Below are 15,594 nucleotides of genomic sequence, written 5' to 3'. Positions count from 1 at the left end.
ATAGAATACAATTGAGAAATCATTTTCATGAACATTCTATTGTGTAACTAACCCTACAAAAATCTGGTTTTCATTTTGTGCCCACTTTTTTATTGTTCTAATTAGAAGATTCTAGGCAAGTTGTTATAAATGGTTCCTCTGGATTGAGCAATACGATTTAACTTGCTTCACTTAATTTCTTAAAGTTCTTTATGTAATGCTCATGAGTGAAGGTTGATACTTCCCCTTGCCAATTTATATATTATGGAGGACTTAATAGTTATCTTTGTAATCTACACGCCTAGGAAGAATGCCCTAGTCTAAAATGTAGCCAAAAATAGCAATTGAGGGATTTGTTTTTGGTAATCAAAATATGTAATTCTTTTTGAATTTTTAGTACTTTTCATAAACAAATCCATGATTCTTTAGCTTACAAAATTGAGTACTTGAAAAACACTACATGTTTAACAATATAGCTACTCATATTGTCAATTCACTCGTGCTTCAATTTTTCCAATGGTCCCTAGAAGAGTCGTAAGACTTATTTAATTACTTTACCACCTATTATGGATTTCAATATCAATAGTTTACTGCCTAATAATGTCCATTTCATCATTTCTTGTCTATTGTCTACTCATATGCATTTTACCATTTTATTCTATTTTTATTGATCTTATTGATGTAAGTTGTTTATGTAGACGGTTCATGATCCGTCACCTAGACAAGTCACGATCCGTCACTTAAGTGACCCATTCGTCAGACGGTTTTCCACTGATGGTAGTCGTCGGTTACGACCTTTTGGTTTTCGTCGTTTGGTGGTCTCCTTTGATGGAGAGGAGCCTACAAAATGGGGTTTGGTCTAGCAGAGGCATGCCTGACCGTTGCCATCGAAGAACCTCTGTGATAGACGAGACATTCTGTTCGCCGAAGTTGATAGCCGAGAAGCTCTATTAGTCGGAAGTTGACGCCATGTCAGGAGGTACGATTTTGGTTTGAATTTCATATATGGTTTCGAAATTCTAGTTAAAGTATTCCTACATGTGGTATCAGAGCTTCCCTCTCTCATATGTAGTCTTTTCTAAGGAGAGGAGTTCTCTGTGTACGCTGCGAACGTCGGAGTTGTGGAACCAACCGACGTCTCACTCGGCGCTATGCGTCGCCCAACGTCGCCGTCGGACGACGGCGACCGAAGTCTGACGGGAGGCGACTTCTGGGAGGGCCGCCTGTGGAATCCGAGCGTCCCTCTGCGCCTGGCTGGAGGTTGAAGACAACCTCCAACTCAGGTAAATAATAAAAAAAAATTGAAACTTAGGAAAGTAAGTTTCATTTAAATAACGAGTTGACTCAGCCAAGTTGGCAGAATCAACTCGTACCAGTTGCGCAAATCGGGCTATATGAGACGAGTCGAACAGGTTGGAACGACTCGAAATTTAAAGGGTTGAATCGGACATTAACGATTTGATTGGGTTGCCTCTGACATTAACCAATAGGAGGGGTAGAATCGTTTCGGCTCGGCTCAACTCGCTGATCCGACCCGCCCGCAAGCTAGCCAAGTTGACTCGGGCGATAGAATAAAAATTCTTGTGCCTGAGTTGACACTATCTGGTTTTATGTGTTATCGTTGGATACACATAAAATATAGATTAAACTTGTAGTAATATGTTTTTATGCAATTTTAATTTTTTTTGTGATATAAATTTATTTAGGTTTTATGCATATTTTTATGTTGACCTAAAATATAAGGAATATTAATTGACATTCATTTTAGTCAATTATTTTTATGTCTTATTTTTGTATACATTTGAATAATTGAGTAATTGCCACAACATTCTTAATTATGTAAATGTCTAGTGATTAATCATGGAGATATAATAATTTAACCTCACAGGGTAATTGTTATATTTACGTGATTAATCAAGATGGGAAAGAAATATTTTAAAAAAAAAATCTAGTTGCCCAGAGGCCTAGAATATTCCTTGACAAACAAATTTCTAGGTCCCATCATAAAGAGACGTAAATCACATCTGAGTGTCTAAGCCCACAGGAAAGATTGTAATGACACGCTGATTTATTTGTTTGGATTATTTATATAGGTAAATATTCAAATTTTTTCTTCATTACATGTTTAGTAAGCTTGACATCTACTTTTTGCAGCTCTTCAAACTTTATCTATCCCAACCTTTGATTCCTCTATTGTTCCCTTAAATGGAAAAATGTGTTCCTTAGTGTGTTTTGAATATAATATGACTCATGCTTCTTATAACACCTGGTGGATTGATTCAGGTACTACAATCTATATTGCCAACACCATTCAGGGTTTCTTGAACCAACAAAAACCGACGCCAAGTGAATGCTCCATCTATTCAGGAAACAAGATGGGTTCGCATGTAGAGGCGGTTGAAACTTTCAGACTTGTCCTAAATACTGGCTTTGTCTTAGACCTTGAAAGAACATTTTATGTTCCATCTTTTTTCAGAAACCTTATCTTAGTTTCCAAACTTTTACCCTTTGGATTTAGTTTTAATTTCCTTGGAAATTTCCTTCATTTGTATAAAGACCATTTTCTTGTTGGAAATGGCATTTTGGAAGAAGGATTATTCAAACTTCTTTTAAATCCTACATTTGATTACAGTCTTACTACTGTGCATGGTATTAATGTTAGCATTAAGAGAAGTGTTATAAATGAGAAATCCTCCATGTTGTGGCATAGGAGATTAGATCATATCTCCATTGATAGAATTAAAAGATTAGTTAATGATGGAGTCCTTGAGGCTCTTGATTTTACCAATTTTAGTACATGTGTGGATTGCATTAAAGGAAAGTAAACCAACAAGTACAAGAAAGGTGCCAGGAGGACTTTTGATGTCTTAGAAATCATACACATTGATATTTCAAGTCCTTATGATCCACGTTTCAATGGTCAGAAGTATTTCATTACCTTTATTGATGACCATACACGATATATGTATCTCTATCTGCTTTATACTAGAAGTGAAGCACTAGATGCTTTTAAGGTCTATAAAGCAGAAGTAGAGAAACAATTAAGTAAACAAATCAAAATTGTGAGGTCAAATAGAGGTGGTGAATATTATGGAAGGTACACTGAAAGAGGACAATTGCCTGGTCCTTTTGCAAGGATTTTTTAGGAACAAGGTATTGTGCCACAATCCACAATGCCTGGCTCACCATCTCAAAATGGTGTGGCTGAAAGAGGAAACCGAACATTAATGGACATGGTGAGGAGTATGATTAATAACTCCGATCTCCCATTGTCTTTGTGGCGTGAAGCTCTCAAAACTGCAGTCTATGTACTCAATAGGGTTCCCTCCGAGGCGGTTCATAAAACGCCATTCGAGTTATGGAAAGGTTGGAAACCTCGTTTAAGGCATGTACATGTTTGGGGCTGTCTAGTTGAAGTTCGACTTTACAATCCACATGAGACAAAGTTAGACTTTAGAACAGTCAGTGGACATTTCATTGGTTATGCAAAAAAGTCTATATGATACAGATTTTAGTGTCCATCTTGCTCGACAAGAATTGTCAAATCTAAGAATGCAAGGTTCCTTGAGAATGATGAGATTAGTGGGAGTAGCCAACCTCATAACGTAGTTTTTTAGGAGCATACCAGTACTCCACCTACTTCTACAACTTCGGATAGATTGGTTGTTGTTCATAAAAATCATCAGGATTCGATTATTCCAGTACAACCAATAGTTGAAGCACCATCTCATCATGAGGATATTCCTATAGATCAGGTAACTCAACATTCTCAACCTGAAAATGTTGAAGTACTATTAAGAAGATCTTCAAGAGTTAGGAAACCTGCAATCTCTTCAGATTATGAAGTGTACTTTCAAAAATCTGACATGGACATTTGTGCTGAAGATTATCTTTTCACAGGCCATGAGTGGACAAAAATCCACATTATGGAATGATGCCATGAAGGTAGAGTTGGATTCATTGGCTAAAAACCAAGTCTATGATCTTGTTGAATTGCCTAAAAGGGGGAAAGCCATTGGCTGTAAATGGGTTTTCAAAACCAAAAGAAACACTTTAGGCAATATTGAACGATATAAGGCAAGACTTGTAGCCAAAGGATTTACTCAACAAGAAGGAATTGATTATCACGAAACCTTCTCTCCTGTTTCGAAGAAGGATTCATTTCAGATAATTATGGTATTAGTAGTTCATTTTGATATAGAGTTATATCTTCAATGGAGACCTCGAAGAAGAGGTTTACATGAAACAACCTGAAGGTTTCATTTCATAGGGTAATGATCACTTGGTTTGTCGACTTAAGAAATCTATATATGGACTACAACAAACCTCCCGTCAGTGGTATTTAAAATTTCATGATGTTATTTCTTCATTTGGGTTTACAGATAATATCATGAATCAATGTATATACCATAAGGTCAGTGGGAGTAAAATAATTTTCATAGTCCTATATGTAGATGATATTCTACTTGCTTCAAGTGATTTAGGATTACTTCATGAGGTCAAACGATTTCTCTCATTAAAAATTGATATGAAGGATATGGGCGAAGCTGCTTATGTCATAGGCATAAAGATTAATAGAGACAGATCCCAAGGGACATTAGGATTGTCTCAAGAAGCCTATATAAAAAAAATTCTTGAGAGATATCGTATGAATAATTGCTCAACTGGTGTTGCAAACTAAGTGACAAACTAAGTTCAGAACATGGTCCACGAAATAATTTAGAGAGGGAACAAATAAAAAATATTTCATATGGTTCCGCAGTTGGGAGTTTAATGTATGTTCAAGTTTGCACAAAACCTGACATATCATATGCAGTGGGAATATTAGGCAGATATCAAAGTAATCCCGGTTTGGACCATTGGAAAGTAGCAAAGAAAGTCATGTGATACCTTCAGGGGACTAAAGACTACATGCTTACGTACAGACGATATGATCATCTGGAAGTGATTGGATATTCACACTTTGATTTTGCTGGCTGCCTTGATTCGAGAAAGTCGACGTCGGGATACGTCTTCTTAGTAACTTGGAAGGGTCATTTCTTGGAGAAGTGCAAAACAATCTTTGATTGCTACTTCTACCACAGAAGCAGAGTTTGTAGCATGTTTTGAAGCGTCATCACACGCTATATGGCTGAGGAGTTTTATTTCAGGGCTTAAAATTCTTGACACCATTTCTAAGCCATTAAGGATTTATTGCGATAATTTTGCAGCAGTGTTTTTGGCCAAGAACAATAAGAGCGGAGGTCGTAGTAAACATATTGACATAAAGTTTTTAGCAATTTGAGAACATGTCAATGCAAACAAGTTGGTTGTGGAACACATCAATACCGGATTAATGATCGTTGATCCGTTCACAAAAGGCCTACCACCTCCTGTTTATAAGGGACATGTTGAACATATGGGACTCAGTTCTATTAAGTAATTTTTGTAATTGAAATTTTTTTTATGTTTGTATCGCAATTTTGTCAATGAAAAACTCCATTAAGTTCATTTGTGTCTTCTCTTATTTGGTTGTATACATAAAGTTTAGAGAATGAATATATAAGATGATCCTGAATGAGCATTATGCAAGTTCATTCATAAAGAAATATCTCGCATAAGGTTCTCATTCAAAGGAGACAGTTGCATTATAATACGTAGAAGGTAATACTTGCTCTAAAGGACTTACTGCCACTATTTATATAGTTTAATCTTCTTTGTTTGAGTATAAGGATATTATATTTATGGAAAACATTCATGAAGATGTATCAATGATACATATTAAGTAGGCATATTGGTCAAGTTGGAGAATGTAAGACGGTTCACGAACCGTCACCTGGAAGGTTCACAATCCGTCACTTAAGTGACCCATTCGTCGGACGGTTTTCCAGTGATGGTGGTCGCCGGTTACGACCTTTTGGTTTTCATCGTTTGGGGGTTTCCTTTGATGGAGAGGAGTCTATAAAATGGGGTCTGGTCTACCAGAGGCATGCCTGACCGTTGCCATCAACGAGCCTCTGTGATAGACGAAACGTTCTATTCGTCGAAGCTGATAGCCGAGAAACTTTGTTCATCAGAAGTTGACGCCAGTCAGGAGGTATGATTTTGGTTTGAATTTCATATATGGTTTCAAAATTCTAGTTAAAGTATTCCTACAGTTTCAACTTTATTATGCAATATCTATTTTGTGGGAGCAATACCAAAATAGAAGAGACTGTCATTGTGGAAAATGAAGATCTGGTTCAATTTAATAGGTATAACTAAGTCTATGGAAGAGACCATCAATATATAATTTTGGATCTCAATCAATGTCAATTGCTCTAAAAAGAAAAGAGATACTAAACATATTTCTATGCTAATATTTCATAAGGATTCTCCTATTAACTACTTTGAGAAAGTTGAAATTATACTTGGTAATTCAGTTGCTACTTGAGTATGTGCTCAAGGGGTGTCAATTCTTGGCGTTGATAACCCAATTGGAATTAACGATGTGACTTTGGAAGGAGTTAGTGAAGAGGATAACAATTTTGAAGCTTATGGTGAAAACATCAATTTAAATGAAAGTAAAATTCTAACAAAGGAAATAAAAGTAAATGGTGATCTTTAGATACATTCGCTCGGATTAAGTGATCAAACACAACTTCAAGCAAAAAGTAATGAATTCTCATTTTGAGATCATTGTTGAATTCATGAAAACTATGGATGAAAGAAATAGTTGTGAGAAAATGTTAGCAATTGGCAATGAAGTCCCTGATTTAGACCAATAGAGTTTATGGTTCTAGAGCTTGTAAATTTGCATGAAATCAAAGTTGCATTCATTTCAATGAATCATGATATAGTTGAGATGGTTGGCTTGGAAGGCTAGTTAGATCTTGTTGACATGGGATAATATGTCCTTTTTTTCAATCCTCATATTTATGAGGATTTTTTCAAATATCATTGTAGGTATTTGTTAGGCACTGGAGTTGAACTTATGACATAGATATTGTTTTTGGTTTTGGAAAGAATATGTTTATCTAGTTATTTTTATCAACTTTTATATTATTATTACCACTATTGCTAGTTATTTTTATCATTTTTATTGTTACTATGACTATTGTCATTACTAGTACTATCAATAATAATTTTTGACATATCTTGCAGCAATTTCTATGTTTGGTCCAGAAATTTGATTCATCATCATATGTCCAAAAAGATGATGACAAGGGTTGTCATTTGTGCTAGTATTGTGGCATGTGATTGAACACTTTGAGATTAATGGCGGCCCTCAGGGCCATGGGTACGCAGACCAGGCTTTGCAATGCCAACCCAACAAGACGATGTGCAATCGGACTCTCGACATCCATTTCCAAAATTGACCTCCTAGAAAGAGCTAGCCTTGTAGCAATTAACCTGTGGAGAAGAAGAAGACGACTCCAATCTTAATATGAACAAGAGACAAACGAGTATTCTAACATCGCTTAAATCCAGCTGGACACGTCTGAAACTTTTTGACTTTGGTGAAGAAAAATCCTGAGAAGGAACTGTTCCAATTCCTACCCGTGGTTGTGATCATCAAAAAATTTAATTATAGTCTTCCTTTTGAGTGGGTAAGATAAGGACTTTTTTCTTCTGCTTCTTAATTGGTTGCAGATACATTCAATAGTGCCAACAAAATTTCAGTCAGTAGGTAACCAAATCCGGCTATGTTTGAAAAAGTATCGATTTCAATTAATCTTGTTCTTGGTTTAGGTATGGTAGTTTATCTACCTTCCAACTATCTTGTTCTTTAATTAATTTTCATAGTGTCAAATCACACTTTTTATTTTTTAATAATTTTTTTTATAAGATACTCCAAAAACGCCTGCACCTGCTTCTTGTGAATCAATAGGTGCCTCTTAACTCCATCCCCTCAAGTCTTGAAATAAAATGTTATGGTCATATGTTAAGTACCTATGTCTTCCGTTCCTAACAGGCCGGTCTTTTGGGATGTATTGGCTAGGTGTTTAACATTTGGTTTCATATTGGGCTCCCACGTCGCGAGTTCGAGTCCCGGGACGTGCAAAGGCCAGATTAAAATACTGGTAGGTCCTTGTGATAAGCCCTGGGTCGGGCCAATGTCGTTGCTTGGGCGCAAAGGATGGATTAAAAAACTGGTAGATTGCGACTCGGTATTATTGCGGTTGGGCCAGTGTCGTTGCGCTGCCGTGGTCGGCGGCTCGCGAAGGTGGGGTGTGATGTTATGGTCATGGGTTAAGTACCTATGTCTTCCGCTCCTATCAGGACGGTCTTTTGGGATGTATTCGCTAGGTGTTTAACATAAGACTCACTTTATTTGCCTCACGTCCAGATTTTGTCTCTATGTTGTCTACATCTCATTACTACAAAATGAATTAATACCATCCATTCATGTCAGTTCCAAATAAATGAATCGTCTTACAAGACCTAGTTATACCCGGAACATATAGAGGAGACTTTGACCACAAGACCTCAATTTAAGAAACCCCTTATTAGATACATTCAAATCTCAAGTTTTTAGATACCAATTGATAACCAAGGTGATAGATAGCTCCAAGCTAAAAACATATTTACCTACATGTTATACATTTGAATATTTTTATACTTCACCTATCGATTTAGTGTTGGAACCATTTAGGTGACTAAAGTCATAAAAATATTATTAAAAGTGTGGAATTGGGTCGAAGGCTTATTCTGAAATGACTAACAAGGTTAGAAAATCTATTTTCTAACTAATAAATCCTAGATCTTTGTAATCACTAATTTATGTACGACTATTATTTAACAAAGGCAATCCCTGGGCAACGGGATTAACAAAAAAAAAAAAAAGGGATTTTTTTCATCTGAATTCAATCTAGGCTTTATCTGAAAAAATAAAGGTCAAGATGGAGACAAATAATTGTTTCTTGTGCATATGGACTTTGATGAAGTCATGTGAAAGAAACGCTTTGGAAGATTTCAAAGTTGTCTACATCTCATTATAGAGATTGAATTAAGGCCACCCATTCATGTTAGTTCCAAATAAATGAGTCGTCTTGCATGACCCACTTATACCTAGAACATATATAGGAGACTTGACCACAAGACCTCAATTTAAGATACCCCTTATTAGACACATCCAAATCTCAAGTTTTTAGATACCAATTGCTAACCAAGGTAATAGATAGCTTTAAGCTAAAAACATATTTAACTACTTGTTATACATTTGAATTGTTTAATATATCACCTATTGACTGTTATAACCGTTCAGGTGACTGAATCATAAAAATAACATTAAAAGTGTGGAATTGGGCCTAAGGCCTATTCCAAAATGACTAGCAAAGTTAGAAAATCTCTTTTCCAACAAATAAATTTAAGATTTTTTTAATCACAAATTCATGTACAACTTTTAACATTCTCCCTCACATGTAGACCATCTTTTGTAGTTCTTACACAAGGACAATTTGGGTGGAGGTCCATGTATGAGAGCCTGTTTTGATACCATATGAAGTTATATCAAAGGTTAATCCTAAAATGATTAACCTAGTTAAGAAACCTATTTTTTAAGTAAAAAATCCAAAATATTTGTACTCATTAGTTCATGTAAGACTACAAAAGAGTTATGCGGGACTATTCTTTGTGCTCAATTTCTCTAATAAAAATTAAAATGTCTTTAATACAATTAAATAAAAACTAATGGTACGTTATCATAATTATACAGATCTCAACAGTTGCAAAATTAGGAGTAGGCATCGAGTCTGGTTGAACAGAGAACAGACTCGATTCTACCCGAAAAACTTCGAGATGGGTTTCAAATTTCACCTCGTAGATTGAAGACTAGGTGGGGTTGGAGATGGGTTTTCCCAAACCTGACTTGAACCCAACATGAACCTGACCCACATATAAGACATATATATAAAAAAAAGAGTTCAGACAGGTCGGGTTTACGAGGTTGGGGTGGGGACAGGGTTACAAGGAAGGTGATTGAGTCGGGTTTGACGATTCAGGTTTTTTTTTATTTTATGGGTTCAGGTTATATCTGTCATGTTATGTTTCTCACCTATTCTAGATTAGTCCATTGTTCATTATTCCTATTTAAATCATTGGCTTGGATAAATTACATGACATGAAATATCTTCAATAAATGTCCCATTTAGTACCATACACAAGCAAAATTGTGGAACTCATAAATTCATTGTTTGATATAGGGGCTCTTTTGACATTCCATAAGAAATATTTACCAAGCTAAAATGGGTAATGTATGGACCAAGTAAACGAAAACCAAGAATAGGAAAGATCTGCCTCTCGAGTGGCAGAAAAGCCCTGCTGTCTTTACCGTGTGTTTAGTCCGTCAGCTTCTCTCTTCCTCGCCACCCCCATGCAAACCCTGATCTCCCGCCCCTCACCGCTCTTTTCACCTTTTGCCCTATCTAACCCCCCTCCTCCACCCCTCCCCGTCTCCCCATGGCGGAGTGGGTTACCCCTTCCCACACCCCGCTGCCTCCCCCTCCTCCCCCGGCCCCCCTCGATGACCCCGACCTCGACCCCCTCCCCCCCACTCCCTCCCTTCCCTTCCGCTCCGAGACCTACATCGTCCAGCTCCCCAAGGACCAGATTTATAGGATCCCTCCACCGGAGAACGCCGATTACGTCGATCGACACAGTCGAACGATCTCCCGCAAGAACCCCTGCCTCGCCTTCTTCTCCGGACTCTTTGGTCTCCTATTCTTCCTCTTCCTCTTCATCGCCATCGTCGGCATCGCCTTCTACGTTGCCTTCAGGCCTAGATTCCCGTCTTTCTCCGTCCAGAAGCTGGTCGTCAAGCACCCCGCCGACAAACACCTGAAACCTAGCTACGAGTTCACGTTGGAGACCCGCAACCGTAACCCCATCATGGCCATCTACTACCCTAGTAGTGGCGGTGCAACCCTATCCTACAAGCAAACCGGCATAGCCACCGGGAAGACGCCCATACTCGTCCAGGAGCGCCACGAGTCCAAAAGCTTCCGATTGGTACTTGCCGGTACAAACAAACGATTGCCACAAGATGTCAACAAGAGCATGAGTAACAAACGGAGACGCGTCTCCGTCGCCCTGGCCCTCTCCATGCGCATGCCGGTGAAGCTCAAGGTGGGTTCCATTACGTTATGGGCCATGCACTTGTCCGTCAACTGCGACATGACGGCCAACACGTTGGCCAAAGGGACGAAACTCAAGTCCCAAGATTGCCATGCAAAGCTTCATTCATGAAGGAAACGAGGTTTTTTGAAGTTGGTTAGTAATATTAACAAAAAAAGACATTGTTAATGTAGAGTTTAATCTTCATTTTTGTGGGGTTTTTCTTCTTTTTAATCAAATATTATTCGTTTAATCAAAGAAGTTTGGGTTCGATCCAACTTTCGGTGTTAAAACCCTAGAATATTTTCGTTAAATCAAATGCAATACAAGTTTGGAAGGTAATTCAAAGAAATAATCCAACAAAGATCACTTGATGCACGTCAAGGTTTTCTACTTCTTAATCACAAATGTAGTAATACGATATCAGCACTTCTCGGTCGGTAATTAGGAAAATCAGAGTGATTTTATATGAAATTAGGATCTTTTAAATGTGGACAGGTATGATTGACTAAAATATGAGCCAATCAGAGTCCAAAATGTGCCACTTTACCCGAACCCCCCACGACCACGACGTAGAGAAAAATTATTAAAAGATCGAGTCCAGCCCATGTTCCCAATCGTATCTCTGAACTTCTCCAAACCCGGGCCTGCGTTTCTTCCAGGATCAATTTTTAACCCCGTAGGCATCCAGATATGCTTATTGTTTCCATTCTGCAAGCTCCAGCTAAGATGTCCTTGGATTTTCAGAAGTGAAGAGCTGATACTGTTTTCTCCTTTTGTTTTTCAATTCAAAAAATAAATAAATAACAGGTAGCAGGTGAGATAGGTCTCAGGAGACGGTGGCCAGTTCTCATTCATCTCTATATCATTTTATGGCAAAGAAGGTTTGGTTAAGAGAGCAAACTTTGAATGGCTCCCAGAAATGACTCTACCCATTGGTAGATGTTTCAGATTTCAGACACTGCAACTTGTTCCTTGGCATTTCTCTGTGTTTGTTCATCAATGGATAAGTCAGAATCTCAGGACGGATTACCACTTAGAGCCCCTCCCCTCAAGGCCATTTCAGTGAAGACATTGTTATCCCAGTATGACCTTTTCTTCCTTGTTACGAGTAAAACCAGAAGAAAAAAAAAAGGCCCCATAAGCTGTTCGTTTAAATAGCTCAGAGAATTTTCCCCACCCAATGACTTCCATTATGCATGTGTAGCTGTGCTTTTTAACTTTCGTGGTAAGCAACATGTGGATACTGATTGACTACGATGCATGTCAGCGCTTGCCTCTCTACTCAGGACTGAGGAAACAAAAGAAATGGATTAAAAAAAAAAAGCTGTAGCAGACGCAGGTGAATGTCCTGGTGACACATTTTTACTCTCCGAGTTGCTGCTGCTCGAAGACTAAACAGCAAAGAAACATGAGTCGGTATGAATCTCAACCCCTATGCTAAAATGTTTGTACTTTCCACAGCATCAAATATTTTATGCTTCGAGCATTACATTTCCGTTTCCGAGGAATCCTGTCGTGGTAAACAAGCAAGTAAACTCCCTGGATCATTGCTCAAATCCATGTCTCGTATTTGAGAGGAAAAGCTAACGCAGGAATAGAAAAAAAAAAAAAAAAAAACATTAAAGAAGGCGAAAAGCAGTTTTTTCATGAATCTCTGAACTCACATGGAGGTACATCTCCATGTGATGAGTGCTGGACTCGGAGAAGGAGCCCACAGTATTACAGAACTTATATTTAATGCAATATTGTATAAACCGAGAAGACAAGGAAGGGTTTAACAGTCCAGTGACTGGAGAAGAAACCCGGCTCGGCCCTCCATGCGGGGACCAATCAGGCACATGTATCCCAAGTATTGGTTAATGGGTACCCTGACTCAACAGCTGAGTCCCGAGGGAGCATTAGGTGGCAGCTCTGATCTCATTCCTGACCTCAACATTGTGATGTGTGCGACCCAACACGAGGGTGGACCCCATGCCCACCCTTTTCTATGCCCAGGTTTTCCGATTGATCACTTGGGATGTGGCCTGCCACATGACAAGGTGGAAGGGAGAAGAGATAGTTTAGTATTTTATGGTTTGGTTTAGTGGGAGCATGGGCAATGTAACTGATCATGCAAAGCCCACGTATCTAAAATTGCCTCGAACACCCACTTTTTTGTTTTAAATGTAAGAGAAAAATAAAGGGGCTTAGAGAGAGTATTATAAGAGGAATATTAATTAGTATATGAAATGTCAAATCTATAAAGAAAATCTGGATCTGGGGGGGGCTTGCTTTTTATGTACTAAAGCCTGTGAATGATTGGGTAAGGGTAGTTAGTGCTTAGTGTGGATGAGTTGGTTGCATAGGGGGTAGGTCCATTCCCACCAATTATTGGAGGTTACACGACACTTAGTTTATTCAAGTTTATGGGCCAATGATGGAATTGAATCTAGTGGACTCCATCTTTCCACGTCTGAAAGAGAGGAAGCCTCTCAGCCTTCTCAAAGCTTGGAGACATGTTAGTGTCTTCCTTCAAAGTGCATGTGTGTTCTTCACATCAAAGTCCCACACCTCCTCTTCTCCTTCCCTTCCCCAAAGTGGATTCCACCTCCTCTTCAACCATAGATTCCTCCTTTTAGTGGGGTTTCCCTTTCATAACCTAACCACAAAAAAACTAAAGTTGTGAGAGGCAAAAAAAAGGATATCCCAACTCCCAGAACCCTAGATAATGTTGAGATTCCATTTTCTTTACTTTTTGTGGGGTTTGGGAGATCAGAGGGTCCAATGGTGTAGGTCTGTTCCTATGTTTGAGAGCAATAGTTGCATCTCCTTCTCTCTTTTTCTTTCCTGACTAATAATAACATGGCTTACAGATCCTTCTTGTAGGGTTTTCTAATTCAACTACAAGCACGGGTATTGGGTTCTTGCATATTTTTTTCCTCTATTCTGCTTTGTGTCCTCTATAGGGTAGAGAATGGAGGACAAAACTATCCAGTTTTCCTTTCTTAATATATGCCTTTGCACCCTATAATGGTGCCAATATATATTCTATTTTAAAGGGGCATTAACACATTTGAGTTTGAGATCTCAAAGACAATTGCAACTAGCTAGTTGGTCTCTTTTCATTAATATAAAACCTGCTTTACATGATTTTTCTGCGTGTAAAGGGCATGTTTGGAAGCAGCCAGCACTCCAAAAGAGACGAGAAGATAGAAGCAGCAGCATTTTCATGGCTTCTTCTTCTCTATTCAGATAATTTTTTATATGTTTGATACAGCCTATGATTTTGCACTAGCTAACATATGCTAACTTAAAGGTCCTTCAAAGTCTAAATCTCTTCAAAATGGCATCAATTATTGGCCTTATCATGAAACCCAAGATAGCATCGCAATTACTACTACAGCATAGGAAGTTAAACCCAAGCAAGCTAACATTTATTTCCTCCCCCCCCCCCCCAATAATCCACTCAAACAACAGTGTCTCCATGTGGTTGGTTGGTATCTACAGTATTATGCCTCTCTCCATGATGCACGGATTCCTCTGGAATCTTACTCCCCTAGGCAATAACCCATTAAATAAGAACATCAAGCAGCACCAGAAGCAACTGTTGCTTTACTTAAAAAATTGCTCCTGCTATCTGGCCTCGATGCATGGAGACCACCTCGAGCATTTCCAAATCAGTGAGGAGGAGCTGGGTCAGTAGTGAAGTCTCCCATTGGTTGATCTGTCTGCCCCATAAACCTGTCCAAATGGAATCTTCTCAAGGGCAGCCATTGGAGAGAAAATGAACATTACAGAAATAGTTGCAGTCATGGATATTGCCTTGATGGTTCTGTCATAACAGGTTACTGTGGAACCATGGGTGGACATGCATGTGCCCTTGACAAAGACGGTTAAGTTATGGTTCCCCTTTATGTTTTATTTGCACATTAGGCTGTTTCCAAGATGGGAAGGCTCTCCTATTAATATGTGAATTGGGAAAAGCAATCATGTCAACCTTTGAAAAGAGAAGGGATGTTCATACTGGTGCTCTCACTTAGGCCTCCCTTGTCAGAAGATATTTACCATTTACTTTCGAGCATTAAAATAGACTTTGTTTTGAGTGTTTCAACGACAAACTCTTCTCCTTTTTGCTCTAATGAATGTTTTGATGACCCGTTTGGTTTTATTTTTCCTTCAGAGGGATCAGAAATGCAACGCCCTCGCCCTGATAGAGGTAAAGATATGGGTTGATCAAGAGCTTCATAAGGTATTTATAGAGACCATAAGATATCTTTATAAGAGAGACTGTTGAAAATTTAATATCGACAGGGCCGATGCCTATTATATTCATATTGCGCTAAAACCTCGACGATAACTCTTCCAACACACTGACTTGTTATGTTTGTTTGTGGGTTTTTTTAGAGAGACAGGAGTCCATATAATAACCAAAGAGTGCTTTATGCCACTCACCGTAAAGCATCGAAGACTTTGACATCTTCGACCTAGTAAATTTTTAAACACCACCAAGGCTATGTGCCCTACAGCTATCTATCTATAAGTAAACAGTAACAGCGAGGG

The 15,594-nt window shown here is 38.4% G+C and overlaps 1 protein-coding gene across 1 annotated transcript; it reads left to right on the top strand.

Moving 5' to 3' along the window:
- Window positions 1-10,398: 10,398 nt before the first annotated feature.
- LOC137937181 (NDR1/HIN1-like protein 13) lies at window positions 10,399-11,184 on the top strand. Its single transcript, XM_068782276.1, has one exon. It carries the CDS (start codon window positions 10,399-10,401, stop codon window positions 11,182-11,184), a length of 786 nt encoding a protein of 261 aa, XP_068638377.1.
- The last annotated feature ends 4,410 nt before the right edge of the window (window positions 11,185-15,594 follow it).

The sequence above is a fragment of the Aristolochia californica genome, unplaced genomic scaffold (genome assembly GCF_029961685.1).
Source record: "Aristolochia californica isolate CCGP_79_NKW_82.1479 unplaced genomic scaffold, dmAriCali1.0.hap1 SCAF_7, whole genome shotgun sequence".
Taxonomy (NCBI): domain Eukaryota; kingdom Viridiplantae; phylum Streptophyta; class Magnoliopsida; order Piperales; family Aristolochiaceae; genus Aristolochia; species Aristolochia californica.
The sequence above is the reverse complement of the archived record's forward strand: the minus strand, read 5'-3'. Positions and strand labels throughout refer to the sequence as shown.